General features: G+C 40.7%; 1 protein-coding gene across 2 annotated transcripts in view; it reads right to left on the minus strand.

Annotated features, from left to right (window-relative positions):
• The window catches only part of GARNL3 (GTPase activating Rap/RanGAP domain like 3), a 172226-nt gene that overhangs the window by 111420 nt on the left and 33414 nt on the right, over positions 1-27392 (minus strand). The window contains exons 1-2 of one of the 2 annotated variants that reach the window (XM_025360305.1): positions 21654-21991; positions 20627-20696 (exon numbers count right to left, since the gene is read on the minus strand). In XM_025360305.1, coding sequence (XP_025216090.1) covers positions 20627-20696; positions 21654-21661 — 78 coding nt within the window. In that variant the 5' untranslated portion in view covers positions 21662-21991. Of the gene's footprint in view, positions 1-20626; positions 20697-21653; positions 21992-27392 lie in introns of those variants that run through there. The other variant, XM_025360304.1, reaches the window with a different exon arrangement.

Raw genomic sequence — 27392 nt, forward strand, 5'->3', positions numbered from 1 at the left:
AGAAAGAAAAGTGAGTTTCACTTTTGTTGCCAGTGGAATGGTGTGATCTTGACTCACTGCAACCTCTGCCTCCCAAGTAGCTGGGATTACAGGCATGCACCACCACGTCCAGCTAATTTTGTATTTTTAGTAGAGATGGGGTTTCTCCACGTTGGTCAGGCTGGTCTCAAACTCCTGACCTCAGGTGATCCGCCTGCCTTGGTCTCCAAAAGTGCCGAGGCATGAGCCATCACATCCGGCCCAGAAAAGCAAGAAAAAGGTCCACAGGACAATATAACATAAAAAACTTATAAATATTCTATAAAACTGTACAGGTCATTTTTAGCACAATGCAGTTGAATAAGAAATTAGTTATCAAAAGGATTTTAAAAACTGAAAATCAGAAAATATACATCTCAGCCTATTGTGCCTATTGTCCCAGCTACTTGGGAGGCTGAAGCAGGATCGCTTGAGACCAGGAGTTCAGTGATATAGTGTGCATGATCACACCTATCAACAGCAACTGTACTCCAGCCTGGGCAACACAGTGAGATCCCATCTCTTTAAATATATGCATATATAAATTCTTGAGTCAAATAGGAATAGTGAAATTAGATACTATTCAGACATGAACAACAATAAAAACAGTACATATCAAAACAGATAATGTGATAGGTGCTATATTTACAGAAAAATTCACATTTTCAATGCTTTTATTATTAAACAAAAAAGGATAAAAACAATGAACTAAGCATTAACCACTTGAAGATAAAAAAAAGAACAATGAAATAAACCCAGGGAAAGCAGGAGAAAGGAATCAATAAAAGATCCGAGCAGACATTACAAAATTAGAAAGATAGTATAATTGACTAACATATCCAAGATATTCCAAGGCAAGTCTGATTTTAAAAAGCAAAGAATAAAGACAAATACATATAGTGATAATAAAGAAAACAGAACCACTAAGAAGAAGGAGATTTCTAAAAGATTAAGAGAATGCTATATGAAACTATGCCAATATCATCAATAAGTTCAATGAAATGGAAAATTTTCCAGGAAAATAGACACAATGAAAATTATTTTAAGAAAGAAATCTGAGTAGACCAAAAGCTAGTTGCAAAACTGAAGATCTTGTCAGAATACTGCCCCACAAAGGCAGCCCTGGCCCAGAGTGTCTTCTGAGGAGGTGAAGGATCTGATGCCCCACACCAGAGCTACGCGAGAGCCACATGAGAGCCACACAGTCACAGAAAAGTGGGGCAGTTTCCTTTGAGAAGAGGCACCAGATCTTTTGCATTCATTTTGACGGATCCATTTAGGAAAAGGGTATTAACATATATGTGTAACATCACTAATGCTAAGAAAAGAGGACAGGATTTTTTTTAACTTTATTTGGTCTTTCATCTCTGCTATGGTCATATACCAAATAATCAGATTCTGTGGAAGACCGTGCCCAGGAGGGAGAAAAAGGAAAAAAACACAAAAAACAAAAAAACAAAATTAAATGATCATTCGGCTAGGATCTGCCAGACTGTGAGTGATTCCTTCTGAGTTCTTGCACTGTCCAATACTGTGGCCACCAGCCTTGTTTAAATTAAATTAAATTTTATTTTTTATTTTTTGAGACAGGGTCTTGCTCTGTCTCCCAAGCTGGGCTGTAGTGGCACAATTATGGCTCGCTGCAGCTTTGACCTCCTGGGCTCAAGCAATCTTCCTGTCTCAGCCTCCCAAGTAGCTGGGACCACAGGCACATGCCACCACGTCTGACTACTTTTTTATTTTTTGTAAAGACATGGTCTCGCTATGCTGGCCAGACTAGTCTCGAACTCTTAGTCTCAAGTGATCCTCCTGCTAAGGTCTCCCAAAGTGCTGGGATTACAGGCGTGAGCCACTGTGCCCAGCCTAGATTTAATTTTAATTAAAATAGAAAACATTCAGTTCCTGAGTGCACTAGTCACATTTCAAGTGCTCAGTGGCTATGTGTGACTACTACACTGGACAGCACAGATAAAAATATTACCATAATTCCAGAAAGTTCTATTTGACAGGGTTGTGACATGCTGGACATTCATGCAGCTCTGGGTGACCAGAATCAAATTGGTTTGCCATTCAGTTAGTTAAACAGTGAAAATTCATGTGACTTAACATCCTGAGTACAGGCCTTGGTCTAATCTTGGTCTAACAGTTAGCAAAACTAACTGTTTCATTTAACACTGAACAGTGTTCAATATATTAGATGTTTTATCTCAGGAAAAAACATAAGATCCAAGCAAGAATACTTGTTTGCAGAATTTAACAAATTAATTTTTTAAAAATAGAAGGCATAAAATGTTACTCATTAACTATAAATTAAAACATTATTAGTTTCAAATTGTAAGCAATTATTATTAAATGAGGATCTTTCTTAGATTAATACAAATACGTAATTTTTCAAAAACAAAAAGCACTTCCTTGTCTATTTCACTGCTTTGTTTCATTGGGCTGGTGCTTGTTTCCGTTCTAAATCAGTGCTGGGATTCCCTATGATCTCTGTTCAGTATGCACTGTGTACTCGGCATTCAGGTATATAAATCACAGGAACATTATTTTTACTTAGAAAAAAAACTAAAAAAGGTTATGTAAAGTACATCTTTAAGCATAATATGTAATATTTTTTCCTAGATCCCCTTTCTGTAAAATGAGTGGTTATGAGTATGGGTTTTGGGGTTCAACTGATCAGGTTCAAATCTCAGTTCCATACTTGTTAGCTGTGTGACCTTGGGAAAATCACTTAATTTTTCCTCTCTAAATTTTAGTTTCCTTATGTCTAAAATGGGGACAGTGACTGTACCTACTTCTAGGCTTGTGGTGAGGATTTAATAATGTAAAATATATAATTAGCCTAGAATAGTACTTGGACATAATAAGTGCTCAATAGATGTTATGATGCTATAATATATATTGTAGTAATATGATAGTGATTAATATAAAATGCTTTGATTAGCATGATTAAGCCACTTTAATGCTACATTTAAACTCTTGGAAGATCTGTTTAAATATTTGTCCATCTAGCAAACATTACTGAAACTATTTTTTTCAGGGCCTGTACTAACTGCTGGACAAAGATAAATCCAACATGATCCCTGCCCTAGAGGACTGCAAATCCTAGAGGGAGTGAGAAACACACATACATATAATCAGATAAATCACAATACAACCTGGTTAAATGCCATAACAACAGACAAAAGAACAGGGGACAGACACTGGAGAGACCAACTCTGCCTGGGGGAACTGGGGAAGGTTGCATTGCTATAATGCAATTTATTCTGGAAGATGTAGAGGACCTTTGAGAAATGATTTCCAACATAAGCAGGTTTATTTAAACTGCAAATACTGGTCAAGAAGGCAGATCCATTTGACCCTGCACATGCAAATTACAGACAGACACAGACACAGACATTCCTGGTTTAGAAAGTACTACTATTCAGAAAGGAAGAAAGAAAAGTTTAAATGTCTGCATCAAAAAGAGGGGGTGAGAAAAGACAAAAACGTGGGTAGAATGAGCCATCTTCTCACTGCTGAGTGCTACCCTGGGGCCTGTCTCCTGGTCTCTTTTAGTCCACATCCGTGCCTGCAGGGAAAGGCAAGGGAGAAGGAGCCAGTGTGGGGACCAGAGTAGGGAGAAGGGGTGGTTTTTTTTCCTCCTCCTCCCACTCTTCACCTTGATCCTATTCTGCCTGTGCCGGGGGACAGGGAGAAGATCTGGGTGACTGGGCAGCTGCGCAGCTGGGGTGCTGAGAGCACCAAGGTGCATATAGAACCAACCAGGTTGGTAAGCAGATTCCCCAGCCAGAAGGATAAACGGTGGCTGGAGAGCCACCAAGGCCCTGGATCTGGACTCAGACTTTTTTTGTCATCCTTGTCCCTGGCCCCTGTCCTCAGCAAACTCAACACCCATCACTATGATTGATCTGACAACTTGAGCTCATGTTCTTCTGCCTTTTCAAATCGAATACCTCCCAACTCCATGGCTCTGCCACCCACTCCTAACTCCAACAGTATCCTCTCCTTCCCACTGGCACAGCTGTGGCATCACAGGACCTACCTCATAACCTACTTGGGCTCTTTTTGGCACGGGTTCTATCCGGGAATCTGTGGTTAATCAGGCTGCACTTACCACCCCACAGATCTTGCATGCTGCTCATTCCTGCTCATGCCACCAAGTCAGGTCACTCGCTCACCCCCTGCCAACTGAACTCTCACTCTTCTTCTGTGTTCAAAGAAGAGTTCCCATCTGACCAGGCCTACAACATGCTCATGCTATATGACTACGGCTAGATCCTCACCACCATCCAATCTTTTGATCCATTATGTTTTTACTTCCCATCACATCACATCCTCCACCTTATCTGTCACAGGTTTCCACTGCAGAAACACCCTTTCTCCTAACAGACGACGTTTCTGCTATTTTACTGAGAAACGTGAAGCAATTCAGGATGAGCACTGTCATGTAGCTTTCCAGCTCAAAATATACCTGTCTTGGCTTCCTAATTAAAATCATATCTGAACAGTAGTCCCTGATACTCCATTTCCCAGTAAAAGACTTGTGAAAATTCACCACAAATTATGACAACTCCTTTGAATGTTAAGAAGGAATGATTGGCAATCCTATGTCCAAAATATCAGGACATTTTCTATTTACTATATGGCCAATGGAGAAGAATCAAGAAACATATTTGGTGACTGGCTTTGTTGCCTGGAACAGAACAAATCTGTGATAATTATGGAAGGTTGGAAGGCACTTTAATCTTCCCCACACCATCTCATTTTAGCTAAGAGACACTGGGTCTTTCAGAAGAGTAAGAATAAAACACTAGGAATCATGTTTTTACTGCATGGGCACTGCATTTTGAGGTAGCCTCACTCGTACAAGCACCTCTTTTTCACAACAAGGAAACACTAGGCAAGAAGGAGGGAGGGAGAGCGAGTCCATCTTAGAGAATGCAGTTCTCATAAACCAAATGTCCCAGGCAGGGAGCGAGACGTGGAGAGTCCTGAGGACAGAGCATCCTGGGGAGTTCAGTTTCCCCAACATGCCAAGGGGCTGAGGGACATTTAACCTCTTCACAATTTGCATTCTGTTTTTTTTTAATCTAGATAGCTGGCATTTTATCAAGCTTATGTAAAGAGCTAAGCAAACATTACTTCAATACGCCTCTTTCAACCAGACTGCTACTGGTAGTTCCTAAGCCCCTGTCATGTATAAATTCTAGAGCCACTGGTTCAGAGCAGCAAAAAGCCAAGCATAGGAGAACATCCTATCTCACTCCAGCAGAGGCTTATAAGATAAACACCAACTAGACCCTGGAAACTGATCAAGGAACTTTGTATAATCTCCAGCCATCCAGTTGTTTAGCTCAGAGAAGCTACAGTCCCAAATGAACAATGACAGCTGAGAGCCAGTTATACATTCTGAATGTTGAAAAACAGAAGGTCTGAATAGCTCTTTGTTTTTGTTTGAATTAAAACAAAAATGAAAACAAACAAAAAAAAATGGGGGCTATGAAAAAATGCTACACATAATCCTGAAAACTAAAAGAGGGAAGCATAGCTCTAACCATCTTTACTATGAAACCAAAATAAAATTTTAGAATAGCCATTGCTGTCCTCAGGGAGACAGAAGACATGAGCTCTTTGCAATAGTGTAGAAACCTTGTGCAAGTGGGTGAGATAAAAGAGGACGAAAAAATGCAAATGTAGGATTAAAATCTTCACTGGAGGAGGAAAACAAAATGTTAATTTGAGGGAACTAAAACAGTAATATCTCCATCATTTTAGATGCTGATTATAGAATGGAAAGGAACAAAACAAAATGAAAATAAAAAGAAAGAAAAGACAGTCACGGAGGACAGAGAAAAAGGTCTTTACTGTTTTAGGGGAAAAAATAAGCAATAATCAAATATACAATGGAAGAAAACATTCATCTTTGATTAAAGGACTGGGTCTAAGAATCCCAGAGGTGCAATGTTTTAAGGAGAATTAATGACAATAGAAAGGTATGAAGAAATCATGGGAAACATGTAAAAAATGAAAGATGAGAAGAAAAAAAAATGTAAGAAAAACCCAGCCAGGAAAGGTCATGTGAAACTTTCTGAAACATTTCTTTCTGAAATTGAATTGGAACTGGCTGAGATTTCTCTTCAGAACACTAAAGGGCAAAAGGTAACTGTACTGGTTGATGTGTCCCCACCAAATTTAGGTCCACCTGGAACCTCAGAATATGACCTTATTTGCAAATGGGGACTCTGCAGATGTAATTTGTTGATATAAGGTCCTACCGGATTCCAGTAGGACTTAAATCCATGACTGATGTCTTTATAAGAGAAAAAGAGAGGGTCATTCAGATACAGAGACACAGAGAGAAGGTGATGTGATAACGGAGGCAGAGACTGGAGTGATGCAGTTACAAGCCAAAGGGGGCTAAGGACTGCTGCAACCCCAGAAACTAGAAGGGGCAAGGAAGGATTCTTCCCCGGGGCCCTCAGAGGGAAGATGGACCTGCTACATCTTCATTTTGAACTTCTAGCCTCCAGAACTGTAAGAGAATAGAATTCGGTTGTCTTAAGTGACCCAGCCACCAGTTTGTGATAAACTCTTACAGCAGGCCTAGGAAACGAACACAATAACAGTTCAAAATTTGTGAAGTTTTAAAGGAAAAAGGTGATGACTCAAACACTTAAAAGCAGGTAAAGTTGTTTTTGTGAAAGCTATGAATCAGAGACATGCTCAGATATGTAATGATTAAGAAAAGATACCCTCATGTACAGCCTTAAAAACTTACCTGAAACTCCAGGACAAGGACACCTGCAACCATTGCTATTTATGATTGCTTTGGAGGTCATAGCCAATGCAATTACATACGAAGAAGAAAAAAGAGATTTGGATATAGGGAGATGAAGTCATTTACTGAAGACAACTTTATGCCTAAAAAGACTATTACTTTGTTTTTAAGTAAAGAAGCCCAGTAAAATACATAAACCCATTTTGTATACAAATTTAATTACTAAATCAATGTGTACTAAATGTTAATAGTGATTATTTGTAGGATTACATATGAATTTAATTTTCTTCTCTGTACTTTTCAGTATATTTCAAATTTTCTATAATGACTATGTATTCCTTTCATAATCAGAAAAATATATTAAAAAGTATATCAGCATCACATGCACATACACACACAAATACTATGAAGTAACATAAAAAATTCAAGAAAAAAAGAATTTATTAGATAGATTTTTGGCAAAGCTGATCTTCTGGCTGATTTGTGGATGTCTGGCAATGAGCTAAGTACTGCTGGGGATACAATAAGAAAAGCACCATAATCTCTGCCTACTAGGACAGGTAAGAAATGCCCACAAATAATGACAATGTAAAATATGGCAGGTACCATAGAGAAATGCAAACAATTGTAGGGTTCTATACAGTGAAAGATGACTTTCCCATAGGGGAATCAGATAAGGCTGCATGGAAAAATGAGACTCAACAGAAGCATATTTTAAGAGGGCATTCTAGAATGATGAAAAGGTATAAGGAAGTCTCAGGCCTGGGCAATGTTGGGTAAAGGCCTGTTTGCTGGATCATGGGCCACACGAGTTAAGTAAGGCTCAGAAATAGGTTGGAGCAAGACTTCAGAAAGCCTTGAATGTCAAGCTAAAGACTGCCTACTTTATTTCATAAGCAAAAAAGAGATGCTGAAGGTTTGCTGTTGTTATTACAGCAGGAATTTGTTTGTCTGAATGCATAAAGATGACGTTGCCAGAGCTGTACATTAGGGAAAGTACTCTTTACATCATTAAGGAAATCAAAGCTCCCAGGATTAGGTTAATTACATCTGAGGACATGGACAAACTAGATGTAATCTTATCAAGAATTTGTTAAATTGAATTTTTGAGAAGTCAGGGAGAGCAAGAGAAAGTGCCAGAAGCTCAGGGAAAGAGGAAAAGATACCAATGTCACAGAAAAGAAGGTCTACATAGAAGCAAACATCCCTGTTCTTTTCTTACTTGTATTTCTTCAAGAGTCTAAATAAGAAACACATAAGGAATTAAAAGTCACTTTTAAAATGTAAGCTTGTAAAAAATGCACACTACTCAGCCCACTCCAGATATGCCAAATCAGAACATGGGTTTTAAACAAACTGCTCAAGTGATTTTTATGCATAATCGAGTTTGAGGGGCACTGGAGCGGCCTGTAACAGCAGCAAGATCATGGATCTTTCAAGCAAATACAACCTATTGTGGATGGGGGTTGGGGGACACCCCCTACAACTTACCAGTTGTGTGACCTTGGACAAGTTAATTCACCTCTCTGAATCTCAGTGAACTCATCTGTAAGATGGGGATGATAACAGTACTCCCACCTCATTAGGTCATTGTGAAATGTAGTTTACACATGCAAAGCACTCAAAAGGCTGTCCAACACTGTCCAACACTGTCACGTACACAGTGACGTGAATAAAGAGCAACTGGCCGTGAAATCCATCGAGAATACAGAATAGAACCAATGGGATTTGGTAAGAGACCAGAACATGGCTCTGTGCGATTTCCTGGTTTCTGGAATCAGCAACTGAAAGGAAGATGGGGCCATTCACTCAGCGGTTTGGCACAAGAGAGACAGGGTGAGTTCAGCGTGGGGCATGCTGCAGTTTAGTCGCCTGTGGGTCATCCCACGAGAGATTGCCAGTGGGCATTTAGGCAAATGGGCCCATGCATAGAAATCTGTGGATAGAAATCTGGACTCAATATATGGATCTGGGAGGCACCAGTTTTAAGACAGGGAAAGATTACCCAGAAAGAGTTTGTAGAGTAAGAACAGTGCCTCAGGCAGAACCTGGAAGAGCACCAACATTCAAGGGCCAGGCAGAAAAGAAGGGATCCAAAAAAAAAAAAAAAAAAAAAAAAAAAAGGCTGAGAAGGTAAAGAAGGGAGGAGAAGGAAAACCCGACAGTATGGAGATGTCAAGAGAGGAGAAAGTTAACAAGCCTACAGAGTTGTCACGTAAGATAAAGACTGACCTGCAATCCCAGCCTTGTCTTGGGAGGCTAAGGTGGGAGGATCACTTGAGGCCAGGAGTCCGATATTAGCCTGGATAACATAGTGAGACCCCATCTATACAATCAATCAATCAATTCAAAGTGTTAAAAAAAAAAAAAAAAAAGGCAGAGTTGAGGAATGCCAACTGGATGTGGTAGCAAGGAGATCTTCGGTGACCTTGGCAAGAGCAGTTTCAGTGGAGTGCAAGGAAGGGAAGCATCAAACGGAGAAAGTAAGAAGGGAAACTGTGGAACCATTATGAGGAGCAAAAAGAGAATTTAAAGAATGGCCGAAATGTACTCCCAAAGTAATTAAAAGGCCTTCACATCTATTATGCACACACAGTTTGAGATTATATTTTAAAAGACTGCAACACTATGATAACTACAATAGACCAATTAAAAAGTTGAGGCCAAAAAGCATACAATCCTTTTCTTACACATAAAAGAACCCAAAGTAACTGCTTTAATTACATGGGTAAAATGTTCAACATAAAAATATTGCTTATTGCTCAACTAACAGTGGCAGTGTGACACCATGAGCCAGCCATTTATGGTAAGCCAATCATGGCAAGCTATGCTGGATTTTTTTGCATGACTTTCCCTAAATTTGATTAGTGAAATAAAAGGGAAGCAAATTTCAGAACCCACGGATGTTCCCCTCTTTAACAAACAGGGCCAAAAGCTGTTCAAACCTGTGGAATGGATATGTGCCCTAAGAAAACAGAAACTTGCCCTGAGACAGGAGAAAGCTGAAAGACAAGGGTTCCATCTTAAGGGCACCAAGAGAGAGGTTGATGAAGCCTCAAATTATCTTGGATCCTGCACCCCAGGGAAACTTGTTCCAAGTTGCCTGCCAAGGGGCAGTTAATAAGTTAAATAGGCTAGACTTTCCTCTGAGGGCCTAAAAGAAGAGAGCTTTTTTTTTTTTTTTTTTTTTTTTTTTTTGAGAGTGAGTCTGCTCTGTCGTCCAGCCTGAAGCGCAGTGGTGAGATCTCAGCTCACTGCAATCTCTGCCTCCTGGGTTCAAGTGATTCTCCCACCTCAGCCTCCTGAGTAGCTGGGACAACAGGTGCGTGCCACCGTGCCTGGCTAATTTTTGTATTTTTAGTAGAGACGGGGTTTTACTGTGTTAGCCAGGATGGTCTCGATCTCCTGACCTCATGATCTGCCCGCCTTGGCCTCTCAAAGTGCTGGGATTACAGGCGTTAGCCACCGCGCCTGGCCACAAAGAGAGCTCTTAAAGTCCACAGCCCACGTGGGGAAAGGTTGGCAAAAACACCAAATTCCTCTTCAACAGCCCCAAAGAGGTAAAAGAGTGGTTTTCAAACTCTATGCATGTTCATGACACATGAATACTACAATTTTGAGAGAAGGCCTGCATAAGTTCAGAAGAAAACATAGGTTCTGAAAAAACCAACTTTGAGAAAAGAAAATATATTCTATTGCTAAGAGCAGTACATAAAGGTATATTACATTCTATATTTTAATCAAGTTTAAAATTTATTCCTGTTACAACAGATGATGCCTATTGCTGAGCCTGGTCTTGCTTATCTGAAAGTTGAGGCGGGCACATGACAAGCCATGATGCAGGGCAGAGAATGATCTGGTACAAGTAAGGTGTGCAAGGCAACGGCTGTTACCAAACAGACACCAAGAAAGTCTGCGTGTTTAGAAACGTAAGTGAATTTTGCCTCCTGAGTGTATGAAACCACAATCAAGGTAGAAAACTGCTCCACTCAATTTCCTTTGCTGAAGAGTTAACCAGGTAAGTGGTGTGTTCACAGTTTGTATTTCTGGTTATATGAAAAATAAACTATTATACATTGATCAAAATTTGGAAGTGTTTTTATGTACACCAGGGGACCATATCCCATCAGTTGAAGACTACTGGAGTCAAAGAACAGAGACTCCCAGGATACCAGCATAAGGTTGAGGAGCCTCAGATTGTGAGCTGAGCCAAGGTGGCCGCAGGAGAGCAGCACGGAGGTGCAGAGAGACTTGCCCTGAGGAGGAGAGCCTTGAGTGGCGCAGGAATGGGAGACTCCTGTGGCCTCTAGGGAGGGCATGAGGAAGTCAGGACTCAGAAAGGAGGGAGTGGGGTGCCTGTAACTCTGGTTTTGAAACTGGAGAGCATGCTGATGTCTGGTATCACTGAGGTGGCTCTTCCCAAGGTTGATTTTGTCTGGGAAAATTTGGAGAAGTTGTCTGGTATTCTTATTACAGCATGTGTTCAGCTGGTGGATTTGTTACAGTTTGTGCCCCAGCTATGCACGTCATTAACACAGCACTCGGAGCTCAAGATGGTCACCAAATGGCTGGTCAGGTGGTGTTAATTCTCCCCAAGTTTTGTTGATCCTAGAAAAATAGGTCATAAAATCATACTGTATCAAAAAGTAGGATAGGGAGGAGACAAGCGTCAAAGCTATTCTACAAACCAAAATTCTGTCAATGGAGGACAGAAGGATTATGCTGTTAAGGGCTAGATACAGAAATACTTTCATGTTTATGCTCTACTTTATTTTTTAGAAAGGATTTAAAGGCAGCTTACTTACATGTATCTTACTTAAAGGATAAAATGAGACACTGAGCACACTCAGAACAAGGAAAACTCAAGTGTAGGTAAATAAACTGAAAACAAGAGAATGGGATGAGGATGTATGTTATAAAGTCCTTTAAGACTGTTAGAGGTAAGCCACAAATGGAGTTCTGAGCTTCCTAGGAGCCAATGCAAAGAGGAAAAGCCCTTTCATTTACAGGATTCCCAATGCTTACAAGGTTAACAACAAACCGGCTTCTCAGGAGAAGCATGGCACTTTTTGGTCCTGAGAAAAATTTTTTCTCATAGGTCTTTTTAAAGGAGACTCTGTATATGACAAACATAAAATTCTTAGCAGCATCCTACAAGCAACACACCACCAAGATCTGTCTGGCTGCTTCCCACTCTGTCCATCAATGCAGGTTAAAGGCATAATGCCATGGTACAAGTCAAGAAAAGCAAGTCTGAGAGGGGCCAACAAAGCTAGGCCGAGTGTTTGTGGCTAATTTTTGGTTGGGCTTGATCTAGGAATTAAATTTAAACCATTTAAGGCATGGGCGTATCTTTGGATAACTTCTTATGGACATTCTTAACAGCAAGGTTTTGTTAAGATTTGGACGAAAAACAGTTTCAAATTATATGTTGGAATGGAAACCTAAAGCAGAGCTACTTTATGCTTTTGATTAAGGACAGCGGTATTTGTTCTAACGATCAACCTAATTTTCTTAGGAAACACTCTACACACAGCAGGGCTTTAAGAGCATGGGCTTGCAGGCGAAGAGATGAAGTGCAGGGGCTCTTGGAGGCAGACAGACCTGGGGTTAAATGTCACTCCTGCTCCTTCCTAGCTGTGGGACCGCTCTGATATCATCAGTTAAATGGGAATCCATTTAATATTCACAAATGTCTTCTGAGCATCCACAGTGTGTGGCCTAATCAAATAATGCCTACCTCATATGGTTTTTTGTGGGGATTAAATAAATAAATACATCTAAAGTATTCAACAGAGACTGGTACATGGTAAGCGTTGAATAAAATGTTAAAACGAATAACAAAAATAATAAAATAATAACCAGAATATAAGATTTCTGATTCCATTCTAATGTATAAAAAGTAACGATTAAGGTCTCAAAATTCTACATCACAGAAAATGGTTACAATAATTTTGGCCTGAAAAAGTTTAAAAGTGAGCACTACCAATCACCAACAGGGGCAGTAAAAATATCAAAAAAGCACCAGCCATACATTTAAAACATGTTAACTTGTGGGTGAATGTTCTAAGATACATGTTGTATCTGGAGGTATCTACAAGAGTTGACTGGGAGGCCGAGGCAGGTGGATCACAAGGTCAGGAGATCGAGACCATCCTGGCCAACATGGTGAAACCTGTCTCTACTAAAAATACAAAAATTAGCCAAGTGTGGTTGTGTGTGCCTTTAGTCCCAGCTACTCAGGAGGCTGACGCAGGAGAATCACTTGAACCTGGGAGGCGAAGGTTGCAGTGAGCCGAGATTGAGCTACTGTACTCCAGCCTAGGGGACAGAGCAAGAAGACTCCTTCTCTCTCTCTCTCTCTCTCTCTCACACACACACACACACACACAAAAGGGTTGACCTGCTATGTCAGACACAGATACAAACCAGATAAATTTTAAAGAATATCTGTCAAAATTATGATTTTAGCTATAGAATGCTGAAGTCTTGATATTTTGATGTTCCTGAGGGAAATATGCTGGTACCCTCACTAATCTCTCAGTTTGGTAATACTAGATAGAATATAATTTCTCCCATAAAATGCCTTTGAAAGCAAAAACCCTACTTAACCTTGAGTAGAGCACAAAACTGAGTTGTGTTAGGGATGCTGGACAGGCAGTTAAATCACTCATTAGCAAAGCATCGTCTTTCTGTACAACAGTCCCACAGGTATAATTCCAATCCATGCCTGAACAAAAATACAATTTACTACATATCAGACTCCAAGAGTCCTCAGTCAAAACCTCAAATGTTAAAATCTGCAGATGCCAAGCAAGTTCATCATCAACCGTTCTTTTGGTAGTTATTAGACAGTATAGCCAGATACCTTTTGAGGCTACCCTGAGTTCATGACAACGAAATCACGCTATCTGTATAGACAAGCACTGATATATTTATTTCCTATATAGCAGGGGAGCATGCACGCAGTTCATCTAAATGCAGGTTTGAATCATTAAGAAACAAGCTTAAAAAGGAATGGACAATATACTATCCTGTTTTATCCTGACTTGAAATCACCAGCAGATCATTACTTACCCAGAAGTATTAAGATACGGGGTTTTATGAGAGTCAGCAGCTGGGCTGGGGAGGGGAGAGGTCTATATCCTGCCGATACCATTTATCACTGATACTGTATCAATTTCCTAGCCATCCAGTTTAAAGGCCAAAAAAAAGATCAATAAAAGCTACAAACAATCTTGTGCTTTTTCTGACAGATTTCAATATAAAGTGATGAAGAATGGTTGATGGTGTGATAGCTGTGTATTGCCCAGAATGCCGCCATGGGAGACAAGACTTGCAATTCATCAGGAAGAAAAATGGCATACGCTTTAGATGAAATGCACTGCGAGCTAATGAGTCTAAGTATATTGGTTGAGGGGGGAATCAAAGAGTCTTGTTTTCTCTTTCCTTTATTTATTTTTGATGAGTTAGGCCACTCTCTAATTTCAATCAAACTGGATCATTCACTCATTCAATCAATAGTAACTAAGTAGCTAATGCTAAGCATTGTGCTTGATTCTAGAGATACCGTGGCAAATAAACATTATTCCTATTTTTTAGGGAGTTCATAATCTATACCTTTATTTATGGTATTTAAAAAAGTTCAGAGATAAGGGAGTCCATCAGCAGAGGAAGAAATTTTCACTAAGTGCCTTTAGTTTAAGCTTTTAAATTATCGCTATATGAAGGAATGTTAATGAACACATTTGGGAGTTGCAGCTCAGTTCATGCTTTTCTTTGAAAATGACTTGTCTATGTCATCTCCAGAGAAAATCTGCCCTGTCCACAAGCATTGCTGAGGGAATGGGCCTCAAAAGCCATGTTTATAGTCCATGACCCCACTACCCTGAGCACAAGTGTTTGAATCAGGGATAGATAACTGAACAAAGAGGAAACAATCCATAGTATTCTATTTGGAATTTGAAATTAGGATCCAAGAATGAAGAGACCACAGTGGCCAATAGAGCTGTAACCCATGTAAACCATGGGGACTGGGCGGGGGGCGGGGTGGGGCAGAAATCACTTCAGTAATAAAAAACATTTATAAGAACATAGTATGTGCCAGGCCCTGTGCCAGGTTCTAGAAATAAAACAATGAAGAAGACAGAGTAGTAAGTGGTAAATGAAATGAATATGGATTGTGATAAGCACTGCTAAGAAAACAAATAGGATGTTGAGTTAGAGAATAGCAGAGAAGGGAACTAATGTTCATGGGATGGTCAGGGGAGGCCCCTCTGAGAAGATGGTATTTAAGCTGAGATCAGCCGTAAGAAGCCCCAAGAATCCATCAGTAAGAATGACTAGTAAGTACAGGGATCCTGGGATAGGGAAGAGCTCAGCATGTTCTAGAGACCAGGATAAAGGCCAGACATTTGAGGCACAGTGAGGAAGCGGCATGAAAGAAGGTGAAAGAGAAAGGCAGGGTAAGGATCACATAGGTTCTTGTAGGGCTTGGTACATGGTCTGACCTTGAATTACAATGAACAGCTGAAGAAACATTTTAAGAAGGAAAAGACATTGTGCTGTCAACATTTTAAAACATCATTCTGTCATAAGGACAGACATATGGACCAATGAGATAGAAGGGAAGCCCAGAAACTAACCCTCACATCTATAGTCAATTGATTTCTGACAAGGGTACCAGGCCATTCAATAGGGAAAGGACATTCTTTTCAACCAGTGGTGCTGGGAAAGCTGGATGTCCAGATGCATGAGAATGTAGCTGGACTCTTACCTCACACCACATAGAAAAAATGAACTCAAAATGGCTCAAAGACATAAATGTAACAGCTAAAACCATAAAAGTCTTAGAAGAAAACATAGGGGAGAATCTCCTGGACATTGAATTTGGCAATAATTTCTTGGATATAACACCAAAAGCATAGACAACACAATAAATAATAAATTTTATTTCATCAAAGGCACTGTCAACAGAGTAAAAAAAAAAAAAAAAGCCACAGAATGGAAGAAAATTTTTGCAAATCATCCGATAAGGGACAAATAACCAGAATATAAAAATAACTCCTAAAAATTGACAGCAAAACAAAACAAAACAAAACAAAAACACAAAAACCCAATTCAAGAATGAACAAAGAATTTGAATAGTCATTACTCCAAAGAAGATATACAAATGGCCAGTAAGCACATGAAACGATGCTCAACATCACTAATCACTAGGGAAATGCAAATCAAAGCCACAATGAGAAACCACTTTGCACTATTACAATGACTATTATTTTAAAAATGGAAAATAACAGATGTTGGCAAGATTGTGGAGAAATTAGAAACTTTGTGCATTACTGGTGGAAATGTAAAATGGTACAGCCACGGTGGAAACAAGTTTGGCAGTTCCTCAAAAAGCTAAAAACAGAATCACCTTATGATCCAGCAATTCCACTCCTAGTTCATATACTCCAAAGAATCAAAAGCAGGATTCCAATAGGTATCTGTACACCATTTTCATAGCAGCATTAATCTTAATAGCTAAAATGTAGAAACCACTCAAGTGTTCATTAACAGATGAATCAATAAACACGCTGGGTGCAGTGGCTCATGCCTGTAATTCCAGCACTTTGGGAGGTCAAGGCAGGAGGCTTGCTTGAGTACAGGATTTCAAGACCAGCCTGGATAACATAGAGAGACCTCGTCTCCACTAAAAATAAAAAAAATTAGCCAGGTGTGGTGGCATGCATCTGTAATACCAGCTACTTGGGAGGCTGAGGAAGGAGGATTACTTGAGTCCAAGAGGTCTAGGCTGCAGTGAGCCATGACTGTGCCACTGCACCCCAGCCTGGGTGACAAGGTGAGATCCTGTCTCACAAACAAACAAACAAAACAGATAAATGGATAAACAAAATGTGGTGTATCCATACAATGGAATATTATTCAGCTATAAAAAGGAATGAAATTCTGATACACACTATCACATGGATGAACCCTGAAAACATTATGCTAAGAGAAATAAAACCAGATACAAAAGAACAAATATTTCATGATTTCACTTACAGGAGGTATCTAGAATAGGCAAATTCACAGAGACAGAAAGTAGAATAGAGGTTACCTGGGGCTGGAAACCTCTGTTTTTAGCTTTTTGAGGAACTGCCAAATAGGAATACAGTGTTTAATTGATAAAGAGTTTCATTTTGGGATGACGGAAAACATTCTGAAAGTGCATAGCAGTGACGGTTGTACACCAAAGTAAATGTATTTAATGCCCCCTGAACTGTACACTTAAAAATAGTTAAAATGGAAAAGTTTAGTTGTGTCTGTTTTACCACAATAAAAAATAAACTAAAAAAGAAAACACCACTTTAGCTGCTGGGAAAAGTGAGCTGGAGAGAGGCAACTGTGCCATCAGAGGAAGCTGTTCTGCAGAGAGGAGAATGATACTGACACAGAGAAATGTAAAGACAAGAAAGCACAGGGACCAGAGAGAAAGAAAATAGTGGCTTGCTGGCTTTCCATCACATGAGGCGCAGCTGCACTTCCCTTCCGTGAGATTCACCCATATCCTTTCAGTGAATTGCTTTATACTTGACCCAGAGTGAACAGATCTCTGTTCAGGAAACAATCCCTGGTTAAGGCAGGGACACAGCTGAGATCCAGATACAACACAGCCTGGGGACACAGTGTGAGGCTACTGGTTTCTAAAGCGAAGGCTCCGTGAGAGCAGAAAAATGGTTTTACTTCTCTCCCCTCACTCTCAGTGACTTGCACAGTGCCTGACACATGGACGACCCTCAATAAATATGTGTTGAAAGAATGCTAAGTAGCTCTCCCATGAGTCTGTCAAGATCTGGGTTTCCACCTTCTCATCACCAAACTAAGGCAGGATGGAAACCTAGAGAACTAAGCCCTAAGTCTTCTCTCATTACTGATACGAATGGCCGAGCTTCATTCTTCACAAGACTTGTGACTTGTTCAAGGTCAGGAGAAGTTCATGCTAACATTTCAATTTTATATAATCTTAGGTGCCTTTCTGAAAAGTCTGAGTTCCAAGACGCCCAACACTTATTGGGTTCCCAACAATTTTCATCACACCAGGTGTAAGAAAAGTCAAACTCATTATTTCATAAACCTATGACACATAATGGTTTGTAATTTAATAATACTCTGTTGTTCAGAAGTGAGAGGAAACATCACTCTCCTTTTAAAACACTGCAGTCAGAATTTCAAGAGATCCTCAGATAACAAGAGTGGAGCTCTGCTCATTTCACTTTTCCCAACCTTTCCAACCACCAGCGCACGTCATTTTTAATATGGGAAAATGAGGAATGGCCTAATTTTACAAAATTTACACAGATAATCATTTATCACTCTGTTGGCCTATCATATACCCATTAAAATATGACTCTGAAGACTATATGAGAAGACATTTAGAAAATACAGTATAAATGGAAAAAGAGGAATGCAAAATTAAATATATAATTTCATTATAACAATGTAAAAATGAAGTTTGTAGCTATAAGGACTGGAAGGAACCAAAAGGAGATGAAAACAGTTGCTGCAAGGTAAGATTATACATGGAATTTTAAAATACATTTATATTTTATTTTATAATATTCTAAAAAGTCAACTACAAATACACATACACACAGTCATGGCTCCAGAGGAAAAACGTGAACAAATGGATTGAACAATGTTTGGTCGATTGGATACCTCATCAGGCCGAGGATAACTGATAACCTAGCTGAGGTCCTCTGGGGCAGAGCTTTTTAACGTGCGATCCTGGGACCAGCAATATCAGTATCAATCTGGGAACTTGTTAGAATTGCAAATTGTAGGTTAACCTCGGATCTACTGAATTTGAAACTCTGGGACTAGGGCCCAGCAATCTATGTTTTAATCAGCCTTCCAGAGAGTTCTGATGTCTGCTCAAGTTTGAGAACCAATGCTCTCAAGTACTTTTCCATTCTGATACTCTGTGATTTCCCCACATCTTTAAAGAGTCCATCTTTCACACCCATGTTATCTCTCCCAAGTAGTATCATCACTCTTTATAAGAGTTCCGTATTACTTACTAGGCCAAGTCCAAAGTGTTCACCTGACAGTCAAGGCTCTACTTTTGCTGCTGAATTTTGTCTTTATGTCTGCAGCTAGTTAACATAAACTGTGCTTATGTGCTAAGTACTTTATGTACATGATCTCATTTAATCCTCATAACAACCCTCTAAGGTAGATAATAGAAATATTCCCATTTTATAGATGAGAAAACTGATGCCAAAGGAAGTCCAAGCTCATACAATTAGTGAATGATGAAACAAGAATGACTTCAGAGCACATGTTCTTCAGCATTACTGAGGTTCAGAGAAGTAACCTAATTGGTCACAAAGATAAGTAATAGACCTGCTATAGGAACCTAGGCCTACCTGATTCCAAAGCTTGCTTGCTTTGTAATCACAAAGCTCTTTGCTAGGCAGGACCATTTGCTCACTGTCTTGGAACATGGCATTGCCAGGAATCATGCTGTTGGCTCATACCCACTGTCTATCCTCTCTGCCACTAACCCACATCCCATAGCTCTCCGCAAGGTCTTCCATGGTGTGTCTCTGAGATCCCTGGCCAGAATGGGTGCTTTCTCCCTTCTCTGAACCCCTGTGGTGCTCTACATGCATCTTTTTCACAGTATCAATTCCTACTCTGACTTATAGCTATGCACCTGCTCCTTCAGGGGAGGTGGTGGTCTAAGTGGTGTGGTGTCACCAGTGACAGACAGAACAGGTGTTGACTGAATCAACTGAGGTATCTTTTATGTGGCTAAATTCATTCTTCACATATTTTACGTGTCTTATCTGCCCAGCCAGAGGAGAGTAAGCTCCTTAAGAACAAGGACCAAATCTTTTACTAATTTTATATTTTCAGCTCCAGGCTAGGTACAGTCAAGTCTATAATATATGCTTGAGTTCAAGAACGCCACTGGTACACAACTCTGGTATAAATTTTTCTACTACTTAAACTCTGCAAGGATGCAGCTTATATTAATAGGGGAAAATTGGGTACTACACAAATAGATACAAGCAACTCATTTTTAATAAATAGAAATAGTAGACAACATCATTAATAGTGTTAAATAATAATCAATACAATTTTATGAGCACATTTCTCTTCTGAAAATTTGTTCAGATTTCCATGTAATTGGAAAAAAATCACATTCTATCTTTAAAAAATATTGAGACTATTATATGCTTTCATTATGGCTCTTTTAAAATGAAAACATACAATCTTTAAAAATCATAGCACAAACCCCAATGTCTCTCATTAAGGAAAATGTAGATATTTTCATTCCAAATATTGATCATCTATAATAGTCATTTATCTAGTCCAACAATATGCTTTTAACAGGAAAAAATAGCTCTCATAAATATTCTAACGCCTACCACATACCCAGAAAGCAAAGATACAGAAAATCAGAATATGTATTTCAATAATACTTAAACCTTGAAAACTAGATTTATAAACTTTTAGGAAAAAGATCATATATAAGCCAAATGCCACTTTTCTTAATTCATAAATTGTTTTATTTAATTATATACACAGAGAAAAATACCAAGCCATAACATATTTTTAACAAACTGGAAGACAAGATTAAAAGTATGTAACAATAAAAACAAATAAATAAAGATGATCAAATTATCATAGCCTTTGTGTAGTTATTTATTCCAATCCAATCCTTACACTGTACCCACATGGTCTAACAGTAAATATACAACAAAAGATCTGATGAGCCTGGCGATCGTCTCTAATCTAAATCAATGTACTACCACTGAACAGACAGCATAAACTTACCAGCTCCACAGATCCATAATGTTTCCTACTGAAATCCCCACGTCTACAGCCTAGGTCTTCCGAGACAGAGCTGGAACAAAAATGCTTCATCAGTATTATACATAGCGATCTGGCCACAAACCTTCTGCAAAAATCAACTACCATTTGCAAAAAGGGCTGCTATGGAAGAGACTTGCAGTGCCCCGGCTCCTCACTGCAGGGGAGCCTCCTTGCAACAGACACAGTCCCCAGCAGCCATTGCAGAGCCTGGCTTTCATGGAGCCCTCAATAAAAAGCAAATGCCAGAGTCATCCCTGGAAGTATAGGCAATGATTGAATTAAATATTTAGTCATTTGGAATCGACTGAAATTTCCAAGGCTACTGGTGGTTTATAATTTCATTTCTGTATAACCAGAGAGGAGAGAAGCCCTGCAGTAAACTTGAGGCAAGGGACAAAGCTGCTGAACCGGATCTTGCAATTATCTTTCGTTTAAGAGAGCCTCTTTGTCCCAAATATGCAACATAAAAATAACCAGCATTATTTAATGCTATATTTTAAGTAAGAGAAAGAAACTTCACAATCCTGGTAGGCTCCACCCCCTATCCCCCTTTAATTTAGGATTTTTATGTGGCAATATGAAAAAAGACCAGAACTAACAGAAAATCTAGTGTCCAAGTATTTTCAGCTTTTTACATAGCAGCAGCTACCCACCCCCAAAAAAGGCTTACATCAGATTTCAAAAATCACATGTTGTTGAAGAGCAATTAAAACAAGGGCAAAATTGTTACTACGTTTTCATCCTGAATGCACAGTTGCACACTCAAAAGGCACATATCTTACTAGTTAGTTAGTATATTTAGCACCCAAGCAATACTCATGAAACCACATGAGATCCACAAAATATAAACAGTTTTAATAAGTTTGGTTCTAATATGTCATGCAAATAACTCTACGATAACATAGAAAATAAAATTATATAGGAATAACATGTTTACTAGATTCAAAATATTTGGGATCTAACATGCAAAGAAAGGTGTATTTAGTACCTTTTCATCCTTCCTTAAACAGTAGGTTACATTTTCTAAATTACAGCCCTCTTGGCACATGCAGAAAGAGACTGACTCTGATGTTTAGCAAGCAGAGAACTGACTCTCTGCCAGGACACTGTTTGACAGGCTCCAAGAAAGACAGCATGAGAGAAATGAGATTAGAGAGTCTAATGGTATTCTGCTTCCACCATCTCATAGAGATGGCTGAATTAATCTTATATGAGAAATTTAACCTTTTGTAGTCCTCTCTCTCTTAGCTGAAAATGGGCAACATCAATGTATGCAGTTTGAAAGAGTGTTCCAGAAATTACCCAGGCTACATTCTTGCTTTTAGTGATAAGATTTGCTACCCAAAAATCTCCAAAAAAGAATAAAAACCTTCCCTCCATGGTCAATTCCAGTCTGTATTAAATATGTCCTCTATGCCCATTTTCTTAGCCCATTTTGAAAACCTTCCTGGAAGCTACTGCCATTGCCCTACATATCAGTCACCAAGCCCGCATTACTGGCCGCTCCAGTGAGAGGAGTGCTGGTGGACTTGGACAGAGATCGGGCACAGAGCGGATGCCCAATGGCTGTTGACTAAATGTTCTGTCTGCCCAGAGTTCAACCCGAAGCTTCAATTTCAGCCAGGCCCACTAGGAAATCAACAACAGCAACAGCTTCTAACATGAATAGCCAAGAACACGAAAAAAGTGAGGATATGGAGCACTGGGTCCTCCCTGTGCTGCCATCAGCTCTGCTGAGGAGGTTCTGAGACATGGTGCCAATTCCCTAACTTTACCAGCAGCCAGACACAAACACATAACCCTACATCCTAGACCCACCACCTTCCTTAGATGCCTCACAGAAGGAAAACAATGTCCTATGAAAACAACCAGGGAGTGAGTTATAAAGAGAATGCCCACTGTGTGTTGCCCTCCCTTCCCCCATATTACATTTCATTCAATATACTGCAGAGGGATGCTTGCTAATAGTGGGAACCAGGCTGACCTATATGGGCTGCATTTCTTGGGTTGTAGGAGGCACTCAAACCAGCCAGTTAAAAAGACCTAGCCACTTCCCTCTTCCCTTCCTACGCTCTCTGGCCTCTAGGCCTCCAGCACAAGGGTTATGAGTAGAGTGGCTCACCCAGAGCTCCAAGGGGAGCTTTGTTCTCCTCCCAAGGCCCAGCGTCTGGCCTACTGCCTGGCACATAGTGGACATGCAGTAAATGCTTATTGCATTAATGAAGGTATTTGTATATCTTTTGAATCATACTGGCTAAAGACTGACAGCACCTCTTCTACCAGGGCAGGCTGCCCACTGCCACCCCCATTAATGAGCCATTATTATTCCCTGCTGGTCATTATTCCCTCAGTCCAGAGTCCTGGCCTATAAGGCGGCCACCGTTATGTGCACGCCAAAACCTGTCCTCCTTTTGTCTTGGGCTTGGATTACATTTTCCAGTCCCTCTTGCAGGATGTGTGGCCATGTGACTGAGCTCTGGCCAAGACAACATAGGCTGAAGTGATGGATATGCATCACTTCCAGCACATCCTCTGAAATGTGCCTGATCTCCTAGCCTGTGGCCAGCTGGACGGAGAGGCTGTAGAGACCTGCAGGAGGGCAGAGCTTCAAGATGGAAAAACGTGGGTCTCTGATTGACCACAGGGAAGGCCACACCATGAAGAATGTCTGTATGGAAGGCTACACCACGAAAAACATCTGTACTAGAATATGATGTGAGCAAAATGCAAACATTTAGTTGTGTTAATCAGGTAGAATTTGAGTCTACCTGTTAAAGCTGCCGTTTACCTGAACTAATACAGAAGTGCCGTAATAACAACCACCTAAAGTAGTAGGAAGGCAGCAGCCAGTGAGGAAATGGATCTCAGAGGCTGAAGAGATAGAAATCTATATTAGATGGTAGCAAAATACTTGGTAAAACTTACACCTGCAGTCATTCAGAAGGTGGACCATGTACTCAGCGAGCCTGCAGCTCTAGGGAAAGTGGCTAGAAACAATCAGAGTGAAGCTGAGCACTGGCTCCTCTTGGCTGAACTTAACAAGGTTCTTCACAACGAAGAGACAAGCCCAGGAAAGAACTGGAGGGGTTTCAAGCAAAGATAGACGAAAACAGAATGAATCGAGAGACCAAGGGCCTCATGGAGTTGAGAAATCAGTTTCTGGATCCCAAACAATAACAGCTCTGGCCAAAGAAATATGGGTAGAAATGAGGGGCACCTCTACCAGACCCAGCCCATAAAAACTTCCCATGAAGGCCGGGTGCAGTGGCTCACGCCTGTAATCCCAGCACTTTGGGAGGCCGAAGGGGGAGGATTACCTAAGGTCAAGAGTTCGAGACCAGCCTGACCAACATGGAGAAACCCTGTCTCTCCTAAAAAAAAAAAATGCAAAATTATCCAGGCATGGTGGTGCATGCCTGTAATCCCAGCTACTTGGGAGGCTGAAGCAGGAGAATCACTTGAACCAGGGAGGCGGAGGTTGTGGTGAGCTGAGATTGCACCATTGTACTCCAGCCTGGGCAACAAGAGCAAAATTCCATCTCAAAAAAAAAAAAAAAAAAAAAACAACAAAAAACCAAAAAACCTTCCCATGAATAATCCTTGGTCTCTTTTCTTATCTGCTAGCTTCATAGAGAGGACTCTGGGGCGGAAGAGGGATACAGCCACAATATGAAGGCGTCTGGGTCTTAAATGACCACACAGAAGATGCTAACCAGGAGTAGCCTCACTGGACTCTGATATGAGTGAGCAATAACTTTTTATTGCCTTAAGTCACTAGGAGTCAGGGTTTACCTGTTACATTAGGTAATTTTATCTTAGTTGATATAGCTCTCCATAGGTAATAGAAAGTAGTGTAAGAATAAGGTCCACAAACAGGGTTTGTCAGAGGGCTGGTGGGCCAGGATGACTCTAGATCAGGGGTTGGCAAACTACAGCCCAATTCAGCCCACCACTTGTTTTTGAAAACAAAGTTTTATTGGAACATAGCCATGCCCAATGGTTATGAACTGTCTACGGTTGCTGGTTGCTTTTGGATTATAACAGCCCCGAGTTGAATTGCTCCAACAGAGACCCATACGGCCCACAAAGCCCAAACTATTTACAAACTGACCTTTTAAAGAAAAAGTTTGCCAACCCCCGTAGTATAGTCTCCCGAATCCCTACTGTTGGTTTTAGGCCTACCCAGAAACTGATTAGTGTGTCAGTGAAAAAAATTCTGACACCATGTCAGAGGACATGTTGCTCAGACTAGAGTCTGAGCTTTGCAAAAATGCAGATTCCCTGGCCCTATTCTGAGAGGTTGTAAGTCAGTTAATCTGTGATTTTAACAAGCAGCCAGGGGAATCCTGATGCAGGTGGTCCACAAACAATGCTTTGAAACATACTCCTTTTCCAGATGACTCAGGAATCCTGGGAAACCTGTTAACCATTCTGCAGCACTCTTTATAAGGAAGGACAAGGCCTTAATCCAGGTTTCTATCCACGGGAGGAGATGCAATGTAGTCCCTCAAAGCATGGACTTCAGTCACAGATATGGGTTCTCAACCTCTCCGGGCATTAGTTCCTTCATCTGTACAATGCAATTGAAAATATCATCTACTTAGCAGGGTTATAAAGAATAAACAAGAAAAAGCAGACAAGGTTCTAAGCACAATGTCTGTTGCCCAGGCTTGAGTGCAGTGGTTTAATCATAGCTCACTGCAGGCTTGAACTCCTGGGTTCAAGCGATCCTCCTACCTTAGCCTCTTGAGTAGATGGGACTACATGCCTGGTTAATTAAAAAAATTTTTTTTGTAGAGATGGAGGTGGGGGCGTCTCACAATGTTTCCAGGGCTGGTCTCAAACTCTGGCCTCAAGTGATCCTCCCACCTCAGTTTCCCAAAGTGCTGGGATTACAGGTATGAGCCACCACATCCAGCCAGCTCTTATTAGTAATATGAATGCCTCTTGGGTTTTTAGAAGGTTGGCGTAAGTGGTTACTAAATTTTAAAATAATTTTAAATAAAATGCTTTGCCTCTTATCCCTGAGTAGCAGTAAGGGAGACCCAGGGCCAAGCAGCAGGCTTCCCCGGGCAGCGCTGAGGGTGGCATCATGTTTCAGCACTACATCTCCTCCCTAAAAGCGTTGGCCTAGCAGTTTGACCTCACCTAGAAAATACCTGGGACCCACTGTTGCCACGACAGGGGGAAGAGACTTTGAAACCTGGCTAGAGGAAGTGACCTGAAGTACCAAAAAGAACTTCAAGTTTCCCACAGGCAACGTGGTCCAGGCTCTAAATATAAACCCTTCTGCTTTGGCAATTTAACGTGTGAGGATGCTGAATCACACTTCGCAGGCATGAACATAGCTGAGGACCTCCATGTTAAATCTCTAAATATGGCCTGGGATGAGAGCAAAGATTTCCAGCTCCATGTAGAAGCTAGACAGATTTCCATGATGTAAGTCACATTCCTGGAAAGCAGGACAACCTCCTCCAAAGAGTCAAGAGTTGTTAAAACGGATAAGGAAAGAAAAGGGAGTCAGCCAGCCCCCAAGGGGAAGCCAAACTCAGTGATCCAGGTCATCACTCAACTGACACTGAGATTAGTGCTGACCTCACAACAGACCCCACAAGGCCAGGCCTCAGCAGTGTCCAGGCCTGGTGGAAGAGTTAAGGCCAACAGCGACAAGGGAGACTCTTCTAGATCAGTAGAGAATTTGTAAGAAGTAACAGGCAGTTGTTCAGAAGCCTACCAACAGTCAGGAGCTCTAGGAAAAGGCCTCAGCCACTGCCCCACTATAGGCAGACAGTAAGAAACAGATGGAAGGGATTCTCCTTACTGAGGGACAGAGAAGCTAAACCATGTGCCAGACTGTAGGTTTAGGCTTGTAGGGAACCCAGGGCCTCCTAACAACAGGTGCTAGAATAGCTTCTTGCACAGAAGGGACCAGCTGTCTCTCCTCCTGAAGATAAGTAAAGTGCCACAGAAAAGCAGGGATGTGATGACATTAATTTCTTTTCTTTTTTTCTTTCGAGACAGGGTCTCACTCTGTTGCCCAGGCTGGAGTGCAGTGGCAGCATGCAGCTGACTGCAGGCTTGAACTCCCAGGTTCAAGCAAACCTCCACCTTAGCCTCTCAAGTAGCTGGGACTACAGGCACGCACCACCACACCTGGCTAATTTTCGTATTTTTGTAGAGACAGGATTTCGCCATGCTGTCCAGGGTGCTCTCAAACTCCTGGCCTCAAGCAATCCATCTGCCTCGGCCTCCCAAAGTGTTGGGATTACAAGTGTGAGTCACCGCACCTGGCCCACATTAACTTCTAATAATGAAACGGAACAATTCTGTCCTCTTGAAGGCCTTTGAGACATAGGAAGTAGGAAGTAAGCAGAAAGATTTCCAAAGCAAAAGGGGACCCAGGAAATCAGGGCACTTTGATTCTTCTAACTCTCCAGACGGTTCCCTGCTCCCCTGTTGTGTTTCTGGGGGTACAATACCATGTGTTCCTTGTACCAGGATCTTAAGTTTACCATCCCTTAGCAAGATCCACCAACCATAAAGTGGTTAGATACTCCTGGATTTGAATTTCAGCTCCATCACACACGACCGCTGTGACCTCAGACAAGTTACTTATCCTCTCTGAGCCTGTTTCCTCATTGCAACGGGAGGTTAAAACAGTATCTGTCTCCATGGGAGGACTGAAAGAGATCATATGGCACACAGTAGTCACTAAATAAATGCTAGT

The sequence above is a fragment of the Theropithecus gelada genome, chromosome 15, assembly GCF_003255815.1.
Source record: "Theropithecus gelada isolate Dixy chromosome 15, Tgel_1.0, whole genome shotgun sequence".
Lineage (NCBI taxonomy): Eukaryota > Metazoa > Chordata > Mammalia > Primates > Cercopithecidae > Theropithecus > Theropithecus gelada.